The following is a 17,032-nucleotide window of genomic DNA, read 5'->3' on the forward strand; positions in this document are numbered from 1 at the left end:
TTTATTAATAGAGAAACTTTTTATGTTTGAAAAGGAATATTATAAGGATCTTCACTTTTTTTTTTTTATACAGATGGAGCAATTCCAAATGAGGCTATTCATGGTTAAGATCTTTCTAGAATGGGAACCAGGTTCATAGGCTATGTCCAGAGACTTGAAGATATGGCTTTAACCCCGTACCAGCACTTAACTGGTTTTATGAGATAGATTTTAGTTTCCTGGTTATTCATTCTGTCATGTATAAGCTAGGGATAATTATGCTGATTTTAAAGCAGTTATGAAGGATTAAATATATGTGACACATCTGTGCATAGTGCATACTCAGCCGAAGTATTTCCTTAAGTGTTTTTGTGTCTTCTCATGACAAGGTTGAAAAAAACCAGCAGTTCTAATATTTGGGGATGAGTTTGTACCATGGAGCTCATTTCTATAAATACTTTTAGGACTTGCAAGGGTTTTAGTAAAACTCGTTGAATATTTTCTTTTAGACTTTAATATAACATGGTGTTGTATCTCTACTTTTCTTTCAGTTAAAGATTTAGAAAAAAGAAAGGAACCAAAGCCCAGAGTCAAAGTTGTGGACAGAGGCAATGGGAGTAAACCGTCTTCACCAGAAGGTCAGAGATGATTTTGGTTAACTCGTGTTGGGTGTTGGGTTGTTTTAATTACACAGGCAATACTCACGTATGTAGTTGCTGGTCCCATCTGAGAAGTACAGGTCTAAATGAAGATTGCCTGTGGCCTCTTTGTACTCTTCCTTCCTTTCCCGTACAAGATGACCCTCGACCCTTTGGCATGTGACTTTTCAGGCACCTTTCTTGGAATGTGCATATATGTACAGCCTGTCATATTTCTCATTATGTGCATAGCTTTTCACTTGGAAGCCTTTCCATGTCAATTCATATAGGAGACAGCATCACCCAGTATAAATTACATGGGCTCTCCCATTTGCCTGCCTAAATTCAAAGCCTGCCTTTGCCACTTTGAGTGATCTTATACTAGTTATCTAAATGTCTATGCCTCTATTTCCTTATCTACAAAATGTGGAGAATGAGATTTACATTATAGAGTTCTTTGGGATAAAATGTGTTGATATATGTAAAATACTTAGAACATTGCCTGATATTGAATAATGTTAGGTATTATTGTTAGTCTACTTCATTCTTTTTAATAGCCAGATAGTATTCTATGGGCTAGACTATTGCAATTTATTGATTATTCCCCCTCCCTGCTCTTCTACCCCTCCCCCTTTTTTTGAGATGGGGTCTCGCTCTGTTACCCAGGCTGGAGTGCAGTGGTGTGATCTCGACTCACTGCAACCTCCGCCTCCCATGTTCAAATGATTCTCCTGCCTCAGCTTCCTGAGTAGCTAGGATTACAGGCATGTGCCACTATGCCCAGCTAATTTTTGTATTTTTAGTAGAGACGGGGTTTCACTATGTTGTCCAGACTGGTCTCGAACTCCTGACCTCAGGTGATCAGCCCTCCTTGACCTCCCAAAGCGCTGGGATTAAAGGAGTGAGCCACTGTGCCCAGTTGATTATTCCCCTTTTGATGGGCATTTAATGATTTCTAATTTTCACTGTCACAAACATGCTGCAACAATATATTTCTAACTGGAACTGCAAGGTTAAAGGATAAGCAAATTTCATACTGCCGAATTGATAGATGACAGGCTCTATCAATATTGACTTCAATTTTTTTTCAGTAATTCGTACTTCTGCCAAAAATATATAACAGGGATTATTTCATATGTTCTCTTCAACATTTGAAATCCTTAATATTGGAAAAATTTCCCAATTATATCTCATTTGTTTAATTTACACCTTTTTGATTACTAGTGAAGTTGCACATTTTTTCATATCTTTAGTAATCATTTGTAATTTTTCCCGTTCATTTTTTGTGTTGTCTTTATTTCTTTAATGAATGTATAAAAACTTTCTAAATATTTTGAGTATGAAACCCTTTTCTACATATTGTTGTATTTTTGCAAATATTTTCTCCTGGTGTATGATTTGCCTTGCAACTTTATTAATCTGTTTGAGAATTTTTGAATACAATTAAAAAAATTTATGACAAATGTTTACTCTGAATTTTGATGCATTTCTTGGTTTTCTAACATATTAATATGTAAAAACATTTTCCTGTTTTTCTTCTACTGATTTACAGGTTTATGTTTATACTTATTACAACTTATTAAATGTATTAGATATAAAAATGCATAAAAATAGTATCATAAACATGTTTGTCCAGCTTAAGAAAATAAACCTATTACCATACAGTGAAAACTCATTATTTATCCCTATAGATTTCCTTTCTCTCTTGTAGGAGGCTGCCGCTACCCTGAAGTCAGTTTTTATCATTCCACTATGTGTCTTTATCATTTTACTTCATATATATCTGCAAGCTTAAACATATTAATTATACAAAATTCAAATTTTATATGCATTTTGTTATAATGGCTGTATACCTTTGCAATTTTTTAATTCTAATGTTAAACTTTTTCGAGTTATTTATATTGATTTATGTAGAGCCAAATTATTCATTTCCTTTGCTGTGTAGAATAGAATGCCACTGGATAAATATATTCCAATGTATTTAACCCTTCGACTATCGATGTTACCAGTATTTTGCTATAATTAATTTGTTGTAACTATCTTTGCTTATGTCTTCTGTGCTTGTGGTAGAATTTTTCTAGAGTATACTCCTTGGAATCAAGTTATTCACTTGCTGTGTATATATATTTTTATAGCTCCTCTCAATATCGTTTTTATGTTTTTATATCTAATACTTCCTTCCTTCATTGTATTTTCTTTTTTTCTAACATCCTGAATTGAGCATTTATCCATTAATTTTTAATTTTTTCTTTTCTAGTATATGCATCTTAAAATATCCAAGGACTGCTTGAGCTGTGGCACATAGATTTTGATATGTAGTATTGTTATATTGTAGTTCATACTATTGTCTAAATTTCACTAGATTTTCTTCTTTGATCCATGAGTTACTTAGAAATATGCTATTAATTTGTAAACATCTGGAGATTTTAAAAGAAGGTATTTATTTGTTATTGATGTCTAATTATTGCATTATGGGTAGAGAATGGGGTGTGTAGAAATATTCTTTGAAATTTGTTGAGGCATTTTTATTACTTAAATGTGGTCAGTTTTTAAAAGTATTCCATATGTCTTTGAGAAAAGTGTGCATTTTAATTTCCCTGGATGATATTTGTCCATTTCTATTTGTAACTCTGGCAATTTTGCTTTAAATACTTAAAGGCTAGATATATACAAAATAAGAGTTATTATATTTTTCTGGTTAATTTTTCTTTTTCATATTGTGTAATGGTTCTTTTTATTCTTAGTAATTCAATATTTGCCTCAAGGACTATTTTATCTAATATTAATATACCTGTACCACATTTATTTTATTTAGTACTCACCTAATGCATTGATTCTCTATTCTTCAACTTTCACTGTATTTGTGTTTCAAGTTCAAGGTGAGTAATTTGTAGAGATTTATTTGCATTTAAAAAATTCTCTTACAGTCATTGTACGTTACTCGATAGCTTTAGTTTACTTAAATTTGTTGATGTTACTGGTAATTTTGGACTTACTATTTATTTTGTGCTATTACCCTACATTTTTGTTATCTTTTTCCCCGCTTTACACCTTACTTAAAATTGACCAAGTTTTTTTTTTTTTGTAAATCCATTTTATCCCTTACTGACCTGGAAAAGCTAACGTAGTCTAATACTAATCAGTGTCTTACTATTTCCCTGTAATACAGAATATAGAATTCAATAATGCTTTAAATTCAGCTATTCATCTCCCATCTTACACATCGTTCTTGACAAATACATTAACTTATTTTTTTGGCCTCACACAGATATCATTTAATATATTTATTGTAGATGTTAACAATCAGTGTTTGTCCAGATTTGCCCATAAAGTTGTTTTGCTCACCATTTCATCTTGCATCTCAGACTTTCTTTATGTATCCATTTTCCTTCACAGAAGATCTGTGGTGGTAAACTTATCTTTATTCATGAAAAATATCTTCACTCTGCAGTCACTATTGAGATATTAGTTGGGTGCCAGGTTGAGAGTTGTCTCCAATCATTTCAAAGACATTTTACTATCTTCTGGTTCCTGTGGCTTTGTTGACATGTGTGTTTTCAGTCTAAGGATTGTTCCTTTGTAGGTGACCTTTCTTTTCTCTCTGGATGGGTTTCAGGCTTACTGTCTTTTGTCTCTGGGATTCTGCTGCTTCACTATCGTCAGCCCAGATGTAGATTTCTTTGTGCTTCCAGAATCCAGATTTATTTATTTATTTACTTACTTACTTACTGTTGAGATGGAGTCTTCCTCTGTCTCCCAGGCTGGAGTGCAGTGGCACAATCTCAGCTCACTGCAACCTCCACCTCCCGGGTTCAAACAATTCTCAGCCTCAACCTCTCGAGTAGTTGGGATTACAGGTGCCCACCACCACGTCCAGCTAACTTTTGTATTTTTAGTAGAGATAGGGTTTTACCATCTTGGCCAGGCTGATCTTGAACTCCTGACCTCGTGATCCACCTGCCTCAGCCTCCCAAAGTGCTGGGATAACAGGTGTGAGCCACTGTGCCCGGCCCAGAATCCAGCTTTATATTTTTCACCAGGATTAGAAAATTCTTAACGTTTAACTCTTTAAAATATTATTTTTTTCTCAATAATTCATATTCTTTCTCTCAATTAGATTTATGACAGTTTCTTTGGGCAATCTATGTCTTTTAATACTAATATTTTCTACCTGTCTGATTTTATAAATGATATTTTGGGTTCCTTATATCTGGTTTTTATGACACTAAATCTCTTCCCCTTTCTAAGCTACTCTTTAGACTGTTCTTTTCAATGAGGAAATCTTTTTTTTTTTTTTGAGAAAGAGTCTCACTCTGTCACCAGGCTCCAGGCTGGAGTGCAGTGGCACAATCTCGGCATACTGCAGCCTCCGCCTCCCAGGTTCAAGCAGTTCTCCTGCCTCAGCCTCCCGAGTAGCTGGGACTACAGGTGCACGCCACCACACCCAGCTAATTTTTGTATTTTTAGTAGAGACAGGGTTTCACCATGTTGGCCAGGATGGTCTCAGTCTCTTGACCTCATGATCTGCCCGCCTCGGCCTCCATAAGTGCTGGGATTACAGGCTTGAGCCACTGCGCTTGGCCAAGGAAATATTTTATTCCTAGAAAATATATTTGCTTCTTTTTCAACATTGCTAGGAATTTTGTATGGTGCTTGGTTCCTTTTTAACTTTTTAATTATTCTGATATTTTAATCATGATTATTTTATATTCTGAATTCAATAATTCTATTATTAAAGTATTTTAAGATTATATATTTTTTTCTTTTCTTTCTTTCTTTCTTTTTTTTTCTTTAAGGAATCTCTCTCTGTTGCCCAGACTGGAGTCCAGTGGTGTAATCTTGACTCACTGCAACCTCTGCCTCCTGAGTTCTAACAATTCTCCTGCCTCAGCCTTCCAAGTAGCTGGGATTATAGGCCCCTGCCATCATGCTCAGCTAAGTTTTGTATTTTTAGTAGACAAGAGGTTTCACCATGTTGGCTAGGCTGGTCTCGAACTCCAGACCTCAGGTGATCTGTCTGCCTCCATCTCCCAAAGTGCTGGAATTACAGGCATGAGCCACTGCACCTGGCTAGGGTTAAATTCTTGTTACTTGTTTATACTGACTTTGATTCATGGGCTGGTTTCTTTGTATGACCTGCCACTTTGGCTTGTGGACTTGTGTGGAAATTCTTCACAGCATGGCTTAAGGGTGTGCTCCTTCAGAAGGGTGCCTTTTGGTTGCTACTAACCTGGAAACATTTTATGTTGATTTCTTAAGATACTCAGGGCTTGTCCATGGTTATAAATTCATAGGAGAGACAGTTTTCTCTCACATAGAGCTTAGGCCAGTATAAACACTTTCCCTGTCATCTCCCTTTCTGGAAAGCAGTTATTTTTCTAGTCCAACATTTTGTAAGGATATGGCCCTGTGAAGGTGCCTCCTTTACATAAAAACTATCAAGTCCAACTTCCCACCTTGAATGCATTAAGGTCTTGTCTCCCAGTCTAGCATGACCATTACAGTTTAATGTCTTGATTGATAAATTTCTGGTTAAGGTGAAATCTGCCAGATACATATTTTCCCTTGCAGTAAGTGGATGAGATATTTTGAGACATGTGCATATTCTGTTTCTCATGAAAATTTCACCTACTTGTTTTAGCATCTACTGATTCTTGCCTGAGTCAGTAACTATTATAATGTTTCTCAAATGATAATTTTTCTAATTTCATTGTTTATTCTACATTTATTATTTGGCATTCTACTGTAAAGAAGATTTTTTCCTTCTTCCACATTTGTTTTTCCTTTTGTATGAGCATGGACTGGTAGATTCTTAGTTTATTTGATGGATTATAATCCATTATTACCATTATTTATTTTGATGTTCAAATTGTTCCAGATTTGCTAGGTGGGAGCTATTTCAAGCTGTCTCTTATGTCTTTTAAATATGTCCCCATCTTTCTTTATTTCTTACTTTCTGGCACCAGCTTTACATTTTGAGCTCTTGTATTTTTTCTGTCTGGCCCCAAAACAAACCATTTCTTCCAGGAGTTCTGGTTTCTTTTTGTGGAGAATAGTATTTTGAAACCAAACCGTGGGTACTAGATATGCCTATTGCTTCTGGAGTGTCATACCATTATGTCTGTCTGTCTCTCACTCTCTCATTCTCTTGCTCTCTGTCAATCAAATCTATCATTTATCTATCAATCTATCATCTATCAATCATCTATCTGTTATCTATCATGCATCTATCATCTTTCTATTATCTATCTATCTGTCTGTTTTACTCTATCTCAATGTCTGTCTTTTGCCCATACCACAGGCTTTATTCTAGCCTTGCTTCTTTTAATATTTATAACTCCCCTTTTGAGAGAGAGAGAAACATGGATCCCAGTATTCTAAATATATCTACTCATATGGTCAATCATAGAAGTAGTTTTAGAACTGCTAATCTGTACACACAGCAAAAAAACAAACAAATCTATCGGTTGGTTTAATGTTTGCTTTTAGTCTAGGGTATATCATATCTGTGTTCAAAAGGATCTTGGATTAGTTCTTTTCTTCCCTATTCACTGCGGTTTTGTTATTTATTTTAATACAGTTAGGTTAATCTGTGAGTATGTAAAACACTGGCACATTTCCAGAAGTTGAAAAGTCTACAAAAGGATGACACTGAAAAGGACTTTTTTTTTTACCTGCCAAAGAATTTCTGCTATTCTTTCCTTCCAGCTTTACTCGCCCCTTCTATATAATAAAATGTGTTAGTTTCAGTCTTATCTTTTGTGTGTTTCTTTTTGTAAAAACAGGTTTGTTAATATTTTTAAGGGAGAATTTTACAAGGAAGTGTGTGAGTTTGGATTGGCTTCTTTTTTTTTGCCACTCGATGCTTAGACAATGGTGCTCAAGGTGAAATCTACGGAGGTGTGTGTGGATTAGAGTTTGGCTCCAGAATTTATTCACCATAGCTATGTATTCCTAAAGTGTCTTAACTGCTCTATTCTTTCCCCTAATGCACCTTCCTCTTTCCTTTCCAAAACCTAGGATTGAGGGATTGAGTGAATTAAAACCAAGAAGTAGACAGTGGAAGAGTGAGGCTACTGTTGGCACATGTTCCAATAAATGCTAATACACATTTGGAGAAGGAAGATTCATAGGCAGTCTATTCCCTTCCTCACTGATGATAGGTTTGAACATATGTTTACAAGGAGTTCTTCCTGAGCCCACTTTCAGGCAGGCGCTGTCTCAAAGGGTTTATGGCAGTGATGAGGGCTTGGGGTAGGGCAAGAACGTTCAGGAGGTTTGTGGAAAATGGGTGGCTTCCTCTTTCAGGTGAAGGTTTCTAGGAGGTGTGTGCCAGTGCCGTGAGGACTTTGTGAGAGCGCTGGTTATGTGGGAGACTTGTCTTAAGAAGTAAGTTATAAACAATGGTGACAATTCAGGACAGAGTTTTGGCTCCTAGAAGGTGGAGGGGGATGCATTAGTGTGGCCAACTGGAGACAAAAGATGCCCCCCTCCACCCCACCCAGGTCATTAATGCAACCCTTAGCATAAGCCCCTCCTCCAAGACATGGTACTCCCATGATGCACATTGAACTATGCTGTTCTTTGTTTCCCCTGAAATCTACAATTTTCTTATATAAGAGTCTACATTGATAGTGGCTCAGATACAACCAGACATATTACACATATTGTACAATTTTAGTTAAATACACAGAGCTAAGATCCTTAACAGAAGTGGCTGTGCAGTTGAATAGTTACTTGTTTCCAATCTGCTGTACATGTTTCTTTAATAATCTGAAATGAACTGACAAACAAAAGTGGTATTTGCCTTTGAGCATAATATTGGCACATTTGCTTTAATGGCTATTTCTCCATTGTTGTCCAAACAGCTTTCTTTAATCATTTTTGGAGTTTTACACAAAAATGTAGAACCTGATTGGAAATGATTAAGAGACAGATAGGAAAAACAGCATAGGGCTTCTCTTTTTTTCCTTCTTTTTCAGTGATTTTTAAAATTAAGATCACCAACCCTCTGTTTTGTTTTTAACGGATTTTTAAAAATAATGTAGTCTCTATTGTGAGATTAGGGGTGAATCTCAGTGCTCTCATTTTCTGGAGGGAAAAATGAGATGAGCTTAAAATATTCTTTCCAGAAGTCAGCAAACTATGGCCCATGGGCGAAATTCAGTCTTCTGTTTTTTAAAATAAGATTTTGTTGGAACACAGCTATACCCATTCCTTTACATATGGTGTATGGCTGCCTTCCCACAATATCGGAGTTGAGTAGTTGCAACAGAGATCATATGGCCTGCAAAGCCTAAAATATTTGCTGTTTTGCTCTTTTCAGAAAAAGTTTGCTCATCTTTGTCTTAGAAGGTTTAAAATTGCGGAATGTGTTGGCACACAATTCTTCACTAAACCCAGTAATGAATTGCTTTTCTGAGGACAACTGCTATTTCTAATAATTTCATAGGTTGTGCTCATAGTACACACACACACACACACACACACACACCCCACCTTTGAACATTTCTACCTTTTATACTCCCATATTTGATCTTTTTACCTGAAACATGAGAACTCTCAAGAGTTAGTTGTGAGGATTGAGTTAAAATGTGTAAAATGCCTAGAACATAATAAGTACCACATATTTTATATATAGCACTTACTACATGCATCAAAGAGTTTAAATACATATATAAATAGTATGGTATTTGCTATTAATAATAGCATTTATATTTTGCAAGAGCTAAGATCATCATGGGCCAGTGGTTTATATTATTGATTTAATAATAAATGCATGGAAGAGCTGCTAATTGTCCCCTAGTGTCAAGCACTGAATTGGTTTTGGGGATTAAGTGGTGAGCACGGGAGGCAGAATTCTACCCTCGTGGAGCTCACATAGTCTAGTGGGAGCTCAACACATGTGCTCAGTGCCTTCTCTTGGAGAAGAGCCAGTTCCAAATTATGCAGCCATTATGGTCAAGTGTAGACTGGGCACATGGTTATTTTCAAAGTATATTTTCACTTACTGGGATCTCTCACCTCCCATTAATACTTTTATGGTTCTTGGCTCACAGTTAAGAGATTGATTTGAAATTTTATCACCTTTCCACTACCTATTGTGGGCCGTAGATCTGCCAAACCCAGGACTGTGAGTTCAACTTGGTTAAAATGGGACTGTTAGGGTTTTAATTTCCATTAGGTAGGCGTCAGAAGGTAGCTAAAGTACAGGGAAATAGGTGGGTCTTGTAGGTTAATGCTGGCAAGAACCTGACTCCACTCCTGGATTAAAGGGGAAAGAACTGGGTTCAGTCATAACAGGACACAGGGATTAAGTGTGGGCTCGAATTTATGCATTAAAGGGTTTGAAGGATGCCTGGATCATGGAGTATGCTCTATTAGTTATTCTTCCTCTTCTTCTTCCTGATTTTCTCCTCCTCCCTTTCCTTTTGTTCCTCTCATTTACTCTGTCTTATTCTCGTTGTTGTTATAATTATTATTATCCAGACCTTTAACATGGTGTTCCAGCAACAACACCAGGGTGGACTAGAAAATTGTTCCTAATCCAGGCAGGGGGGCTCTGAGGAAGCCTCTCTGTATATGTCTGTGCCCTGAGTGAGGGAAAAGTCTTAAGAATGCATAACCTTGAGCCTGAGCCCCCCTGAATACACAGATTAGGTATTCAGATTTATATTCACCATGCGCTCTGGGGCCTGACAATTTAAGAAATTAATATAAAAATGGCTTGCAGCAGGTAAAAGCAGTGGGATGCCTGGCAGAAGCAAACACACAATCATATTTGAGCCACATGTGCTCAGCTCAAATTCTAAAGATTGGCACAGATAAAACCATGCCAAAGGAGAGTTCGCAATTCACAATTTCAAAACATAGAAGTAAACTATGTGCATAAATGAGAGTTAGAAGACACAAAAGTGGTGGTCTCAGAATTCTGTGAACTTTAGTTACGGCGTCATTACATAAAGAGTGTATAATAAGGACCTGGTGCAGTGATTCATGCCAGTAATCGCAGGACTTTGGGAGGCTCAAGACAGTAGATCACTTGAGGCCAGGAGTTTGAGTTCAGCCTGGCCAATATGGCAAAACCTCACCTCTGCTAAAAACACAAAAATTAGCTGGGTGCAATGGTGCATATCTATAATCCCAGCTACTCTAGAGGCTGAGGCAGGAAAATCTCTTGAACCTGGGAGGTGGAAGTTGCAGTGAGCTGAGATAGTGCCACTGTACTCCAGTTTGGGCAACAGAGTCCTTGTCTCAAAAAAAAAAAAAAAAAAAAGACTATATCATAAATAACAATATGATTACTAATGTCAGAAATATTTGAAACGAGATGAAAAGAGTGTAAAACCATGACAAAGAAAATAGGTAGATTAGAAAAGGGACCAAATGAAGATAAATAGTACTGAGGAGCATAAACAAAAAGCCACACCCATAATCATGTTGGTAAAACTGTGGGACAGGCCGGGCACAGTGGCTCACGCTTGTAATCCCAGCACTTTGGGAGGCTGAGGGGGGCAAATCACGAGGTGAAGAGATCGAGACCATCCTGGCCAACATGGTGAAACACTGTTTCTACTAAAAATACAAAATTAGCTGGGTGTGGTGGTGCACACCTGTAGTCCCAGCTACTCAGGAGACTGAGGCAGGAGAATCACTTGAACTTGGGAGGCAGAGGTTGCAGTGAGCCGAGATCACACCACTGCGCTCCAGCCTGGGTGACAGAGCAAGACCCTATCTCAAAACAACAACAACAAAAACAAAACAAAACAAAACAAAAAAACCCTGTAGGACACTAAAATTCCAAAAGATAAGAGGAGAACAAATAGGAAGAAAAGAGCCAAATGGGAAGAAATGGCCTTGTTGATTCCATTTCTAAATGATGGAGATCTCACTGTGCATGCACAGTTATTTGTTCTTCATTTCTCTGGAGTATAAAATAAACCTCTGTTTTTAAAAATTGATGTTAATTTACTTAGATGAAACCATGACAACAAAGATAAGACATGATTCCTCTCTACTGGGACTACTACTAGTCTGGAACATATTTTAAATGTTTTCACTTAAATGTAAGAAGGTAACTGATGTTATAAAATTTGGAATTCCCACCGTTTATTTATTGGTCCTCATTAGAGCTCATGGAAATACTGTTTTAGTTCTCAGAATCTATGTGGGATTCATTTCTTTCCTTTTTTTAGACTTTGTCTCCCCTTAGTTTATGATCCACCTTTACTGAAAAATTCTAGGCAGCATATTAGTCCGGAATATTTGGCTTCAGTAGAAACACATTCAAACTAGTTTAAGTACGAAAAGAATTGTACTGACTCATGTAGTTGAAGCATGGCTGGACCTAGGGTCTGAATCCAGTATCAGTTGCTCTCTCTTGCTTCTCCATCTCCTGGCTCTGCCTTCCTCTGGGATGGTGTTATTTCTAGGTAGGATTGCTACAGTGGCAATGAAGGACCCCACAGAGTTCCAGGTTCCAGAATCACATAATAGTGAGCAACCCCAATCTCATATGGCAGGAAGCCTTTTATTTTTTAGACAGAGTCTTGCCCTGTTGTCCAAGCTGGAGTGCAGTGGTGTGATCTCTGTTCACCGCAGCCTCCACCCCCTGGGTTCAACAGACTCTCCCATCTCAGCCTCCTGAGTAGCTGGGACTACAGGTGGGCCCTATCACGCCCAGCTAATTTTTGTGTTTTTAGTAGAAACAAGTTTTCCCCATGTTGGCCAGACTGATCTCAAACTCCTGACCTGAAGTAATCCATCTGCCTTGGCCTCCCAAACTGCTGGGATTATAGGCATGAGCCACTGCCTGGTGTGCCATGGAAGCCTTTTTGATGTTAGTTTCAGAAAACGTCTCAAGAACAGTTTTGATTGGTCCAGCTTGATTCATGTGCCCATCTCTGATCCAATTGCAGTGAACAAGGAAATGCAAGAATCTGATTGGCTACACCAGGAGCTGCAAGGATGGGATTAGCCCTAACTGAGATATCTGGATTGAGAATGGAATCAGGCAAACACATTTAAGTCAACTATGGGGAGCTTTAAAATATTGTATGATTCTCTTTCGATTATCTCCCAAATATGCACTATTACAATGAACTTGTTTCTGCCACATCATGAAAAAATGGAAGAAGTTTAAAAAGTAAAGTTTCAACCATATGGAGTATAATTTGACCATTAAGATCACCTTTAAAATAATACCTTTAGTTGCTCTGGGTTTCAAGAAAAAGCAGTGTTTTTTTTACTTTATTTTTTTACAAATGATGTAATACATGCACTCTCAATGGGAGTGATATCCTTAAATGGGCAAAATTGATTTTGGGAGTGAAAAATGAAAAATATTAATTCTTTTGTGTATTAAGTGTAAATATACAATACATAAATAGCTATATGGGATACCTGTGGTTTTGAAATTTCATGAGGAAGTGATTAGGAAAAAATGTCTAAAGGTTCCTTATGGGGGTGTTAACTAAAAATGGTGAGAAACATTGATCTCATGCAACACATGTATTACAGAAAAGTTTTCCTGCAAATTTTAGCGCCTTTCTCCCCTCACTTCTGCTCTCTGAGCATTCCATAATATATATTTTTTAAACATAGAGTGAAAAAATATATATAAAAATTAGCCAGGCTTGGTGGCCTGCACCTGTAGTCCCAGCCACTTGGGAAGCTAAGGCAGGAGAATCGCTTGAACCAGGGAGGCGGAGGTTGCATCGCACCATTGCACTCCAGCCTGGGAGACAGAGCAAGACTCCCTTCCCCAACCCCCAAAAAAGTTATGCTTATGCACTCCTGATGACAATGGGATGGAATTCTCCTACCATTAGACCTCCGGGTTTCTTCTAGCTCCTCCCTCACTGCCCTTGATGAGATAGCTTTGAACAATTTTGACACTTTTACTCTGGCCTCCAGCAAAGTTTATTATTCTCAACTTGTGAGTTCTCCAGTGGTAAGAATTCATAACTCTGTCTGAAATAAGTTTTCAAATGTCTTTATTCCTAAAAGAACTTGTAACATACCATTTTAAAAATAATCAGATACCTTACAGCTATGAGGACTGTTATTGATTTTGGCAGAATGACTCTCCCGCAGGAATGCTTGGGTTTGTTTGACTTGTAGCTTCCTTCTTGTCTAAGAATTTTCTACTGGATATCTTGTCTCTATATCTGCAGGGCTGACTGTTGTCAAACTGAAAAGGTTTTTGGCTTTAGAAATTGCAAAATGTCAGGATTGGTTGAATTGGAGTAACCAGGATAATTGAGTTGTGTTTTGTGAAAATAACCTTAAATGACCAAAGTAAACATACAGCCAGATCATGTAGTATTATATGCAGAGCTGAAAATAAATGGGAATATAATACAGTGACTCCTGAAGTTGAGCAAATCTTATTTCAAAATAGAGGTGATCAGATAAAATAGCCTCTCTTGGGTGAGTATTCACTTAAGGAAATCAGGAAATAACCAGGCAACTGTACCAATAAAACTTTAAACTTTATTTTTTTCTTTTCTTTTTTTTTTTTTTTGAGATGGAGTCTCACTTTGTAGCCCAAGCTAAAATGCAGTGGTGCGATCTTGGCTCACTGCAACCTCAACCTCCGGGGCTCAAACGATTTTCATGCCTCGGCCTCCTGAATAGCTAGGACTACAGGCACGTGCCAGCATGCCCGGCTGATTTTTTGTATTTTAGTAGAAACAGGGTGTCACCATATTGCCCAGGGTGATCTCAAACTCCTAAGCTCAGGCGATCCACCTGCCTTGGCCTCCCAAAATGCTGGGATTACAGGTGTGAGCCACCATGCCTGGCCTTAAGCAAACTTTATCTAAAAAATATGTAAGAAGAATAACATATTTTCAAAGGAATTAAAATCTTTTTTAGGTATCTTGCATTGTGGTAGGGTAGGAAGAGTTAGGAGAGGGTACATTACAGCAGATGGGGGGATAAAAATTGAATCAAAAGCTTCTGAGACGGTAATGTTGTTGGGAGAGAGAAGAGTAATTGTATTGGGAGGAAGTGGGAAATATACATGGACAGGTCAAGTGGAGAGCTGGGGAAGGAAGAAATAATCTTAACCTGTAGGTCACTTTGAGAGTCCTGCAGTTCAACTAGTCACAAGGATGGCAGAGGCTCCTCAGCCATTCCTTCAAGAGTTGTCCTGCATCTGCTTTCCTTAACAGCGATTTTAGTATTTCCCAAGACAGTAATCTTTGGACATCCTGCCTGCCTGTAATTGAGTTGAAATCTGTTACTTTATGCACTCCTCCTCCTGGGCATATAGAATCCTCCTAATCCCTCTTCTGTCTGACAGCCCTTTAAATATTAGAAGACAGCTGTCGTGTCTTCTCCCAGTCCCTTTCAATTTAGAGCAGAGGAGAAATGTGATGCATGTGGTGTTTACAGGGTTGTTAGTTACTCTTAAGATGTAGGGCTCTGATTGACAGCTGAAATGTTCTCTTGGCTGTGGCGCAACCACCGGTCTTCACATTCCTGCAAGTTGTCATGGTGTTATCACCCCAGGTTGAATATAGGACAAATGTGTATGGCTTTGATTGCATGCTAGCTTTGATTGCAAGGCTTGTCCATATTTTCCTTCCTTTCTTTCTTCCTTCTTCCTTTCCTCCCTCCCTTCCTTTCTCTGAAATACTTCTCTTCTGTGATGAGAGTTGAATGGTTCAGACTTTGGAGTGAGTCTGCGTTTGATTTCAATCCAGCTTTTCCACTTGCTCAATGTGTGATGGTGGGCAAGTTATTTAAGCTATGCAGTTACTTAACCCTTCTTTTTCTATGAAATGGGAAGAACATCTACCTTACAGGATTAATATTGGGCTTAGATGAAAACCACGTATGCAGAGCATCTGATGAAAGCTATCACTGAATGGTAGGCTTTTAATAATTATTAATTAAAAAAGGAAACAAAGGAAAGTGTGTGTGTGTGAGAGAGGGGGGTGTGTGTGTGTGAGAGAGAGGGATGTGTGTGTGTGAGAGAGAGGGATGTGTGTGTGTGAGAGAGACGGAGGGGTGTGTGTGTGTGAGACAGGCTGTGTGTGTGTGAGAGAGGTGTGTGTGTGTGAGAGAGAGAGGGGGTGTGTGTGTGAGAGAGGAGTGTGTGTGTGTGAGAGGGAGGGGTGTGTGTATGTGTGTGTGTGAGAGAGAGGGGTGTGTGTTTGTGTGAGAGAGGGAGGGGTGTGTGTGTGAGAGAGAGGGTGTGTATGTGAGAGAGAGGGGTGTGTGTGTGAGAGGGGTGTGTGTGAGAGAGAGGGTGTGTGTGTATGTGAGAGAGAGGGGTGTGTGTGTGTGAGAGAGGGGTGTGTGTGTGAGAGAGGTGTGTGTGTATGTGTGTGAGAGAGAGGGGCGTGTGTGTATGTGTGTGTGAGAGAGGGGCGTGTGTGTGTGAGAGAGGGGCGTGTGTGTGTGAGAGGGGTGTGTGTGTGTGTGAGAGAGGGAGGGGGGTGTGTGTGTGTGAGAGAGAGGGGTGTGTGTGTGTGTGAGAGGGGATGTGTGTGTGTGAGAGAGGGGTGTGTGTGTGTGAGAGAGAGGGGTGTGTGTGTCTGTGTGTGTGTGAGAGAGAGATTTATTTTAGAGAGAGACAGAGATTGAGAGATTTGTTTATTTTAGACAGAGTCTCGCTCTGTCACCCAGGCTGGAGTGCAGTGGTGTGATCTCGGCTCACTGCATCCTCTGCCTTCCATATTCAAGCAATCCTTGTGCCTCAGCCTCCCGAGTAGCTGGGATCACAGGTGTGCATCACCATGCCTGGCTAATTTTTGTACTTTTTAGTAGAGATGGGGTTTCACCATGTGGGCCAGGCTGGTCTCGAACTTCTGGCCTCAAGTGACCCGCCTGTCTCTGCCTCCCAAAGTGCTGCGATTATAAGCCACCATACCTGGCTTGAGATACTGATTTAATATAAGGAATTGGCTCATGTGATTCTGGGGGCTGAGAAATCCCAAGATCTACAGTCATAAAGCTGGAGATCCAGGAAAGTGATAATGTAGTTTCAGTTCAAATCCAACCTGAGAACCAGGAAAGCTGATAGTATAAATCCTAATCCAAACCCCCGCAGGCTCAAAACCCAAGTGCCAATGTTTTAAAGTCTCAGGGCAGGAAAAGACAACATATGAGCTCACGGCAGTCAGAGAGTCTTCTCTCTTACTCTGCATTTTTGTTCTCTTCAGGTCTGCAATCCCTTGGAGGCCCACCCACATTAGGGAGTGGAATCTGCTTTATTCAGTCTACCAAAATCAGCCAGAAATACTCTCATAGACACATCCAGAGTAACATTTGGTCAAATGTGCTGGCACCCCGTGGCCTAGTCAAATTGGCACAAAAAATTAACCACTCACTGTATAATATATTTCTAGGAAGTAAGACATTCTAGGAAGAAAAATAAAACAGGGATAAAAGGAATGGGTCAT

At 38.7% G+C, this 17,032-nt stretch overlaps 1 protein-coding gene across 10 annotated transcripts in view; it reads left to right on the top strand.

Annotated features, from left to right (window-relative positions):
• The window catches only part of COL14A1 (collagen type XIV alpha 1 chain), a 302,227-nt gene that overhangs the window by 97,453 nt on the left and 187,742 nt on the right, over window positions 1-17,032 (top strand). For all 10 annotated transcript variants that reach the window (XM_012466432.2, XM_064384550.1, XM_064384551.1 and 7 more), the window contains one exon: window positions 531-617. In XM_012466432.2, coding sequence (XP_012321855.2) covers window positions 531-617 — 87 coding nt within the window. The remainder of the gene's footprint in view (window positions 1-530; window positions 618-17,032) is intronic.

This window comes from Aotus nancymaae, unplaced genomic scaffold (assembly GCF_030222135.1).
Source record: "Aotus nancymaae isolate 86718 unplaced genomic scaffold, 86718_ANA_hifiasm-v0.15.2.pri h1tg000036l, whole genome shotgun sequence".
Taxonomy (NCBI): domain Eukaryota; kingdom Metazoa; phylum Chordata; class Mammalia; order Primates; family Aotidae; genus Aotus; species Aotus nancymaae.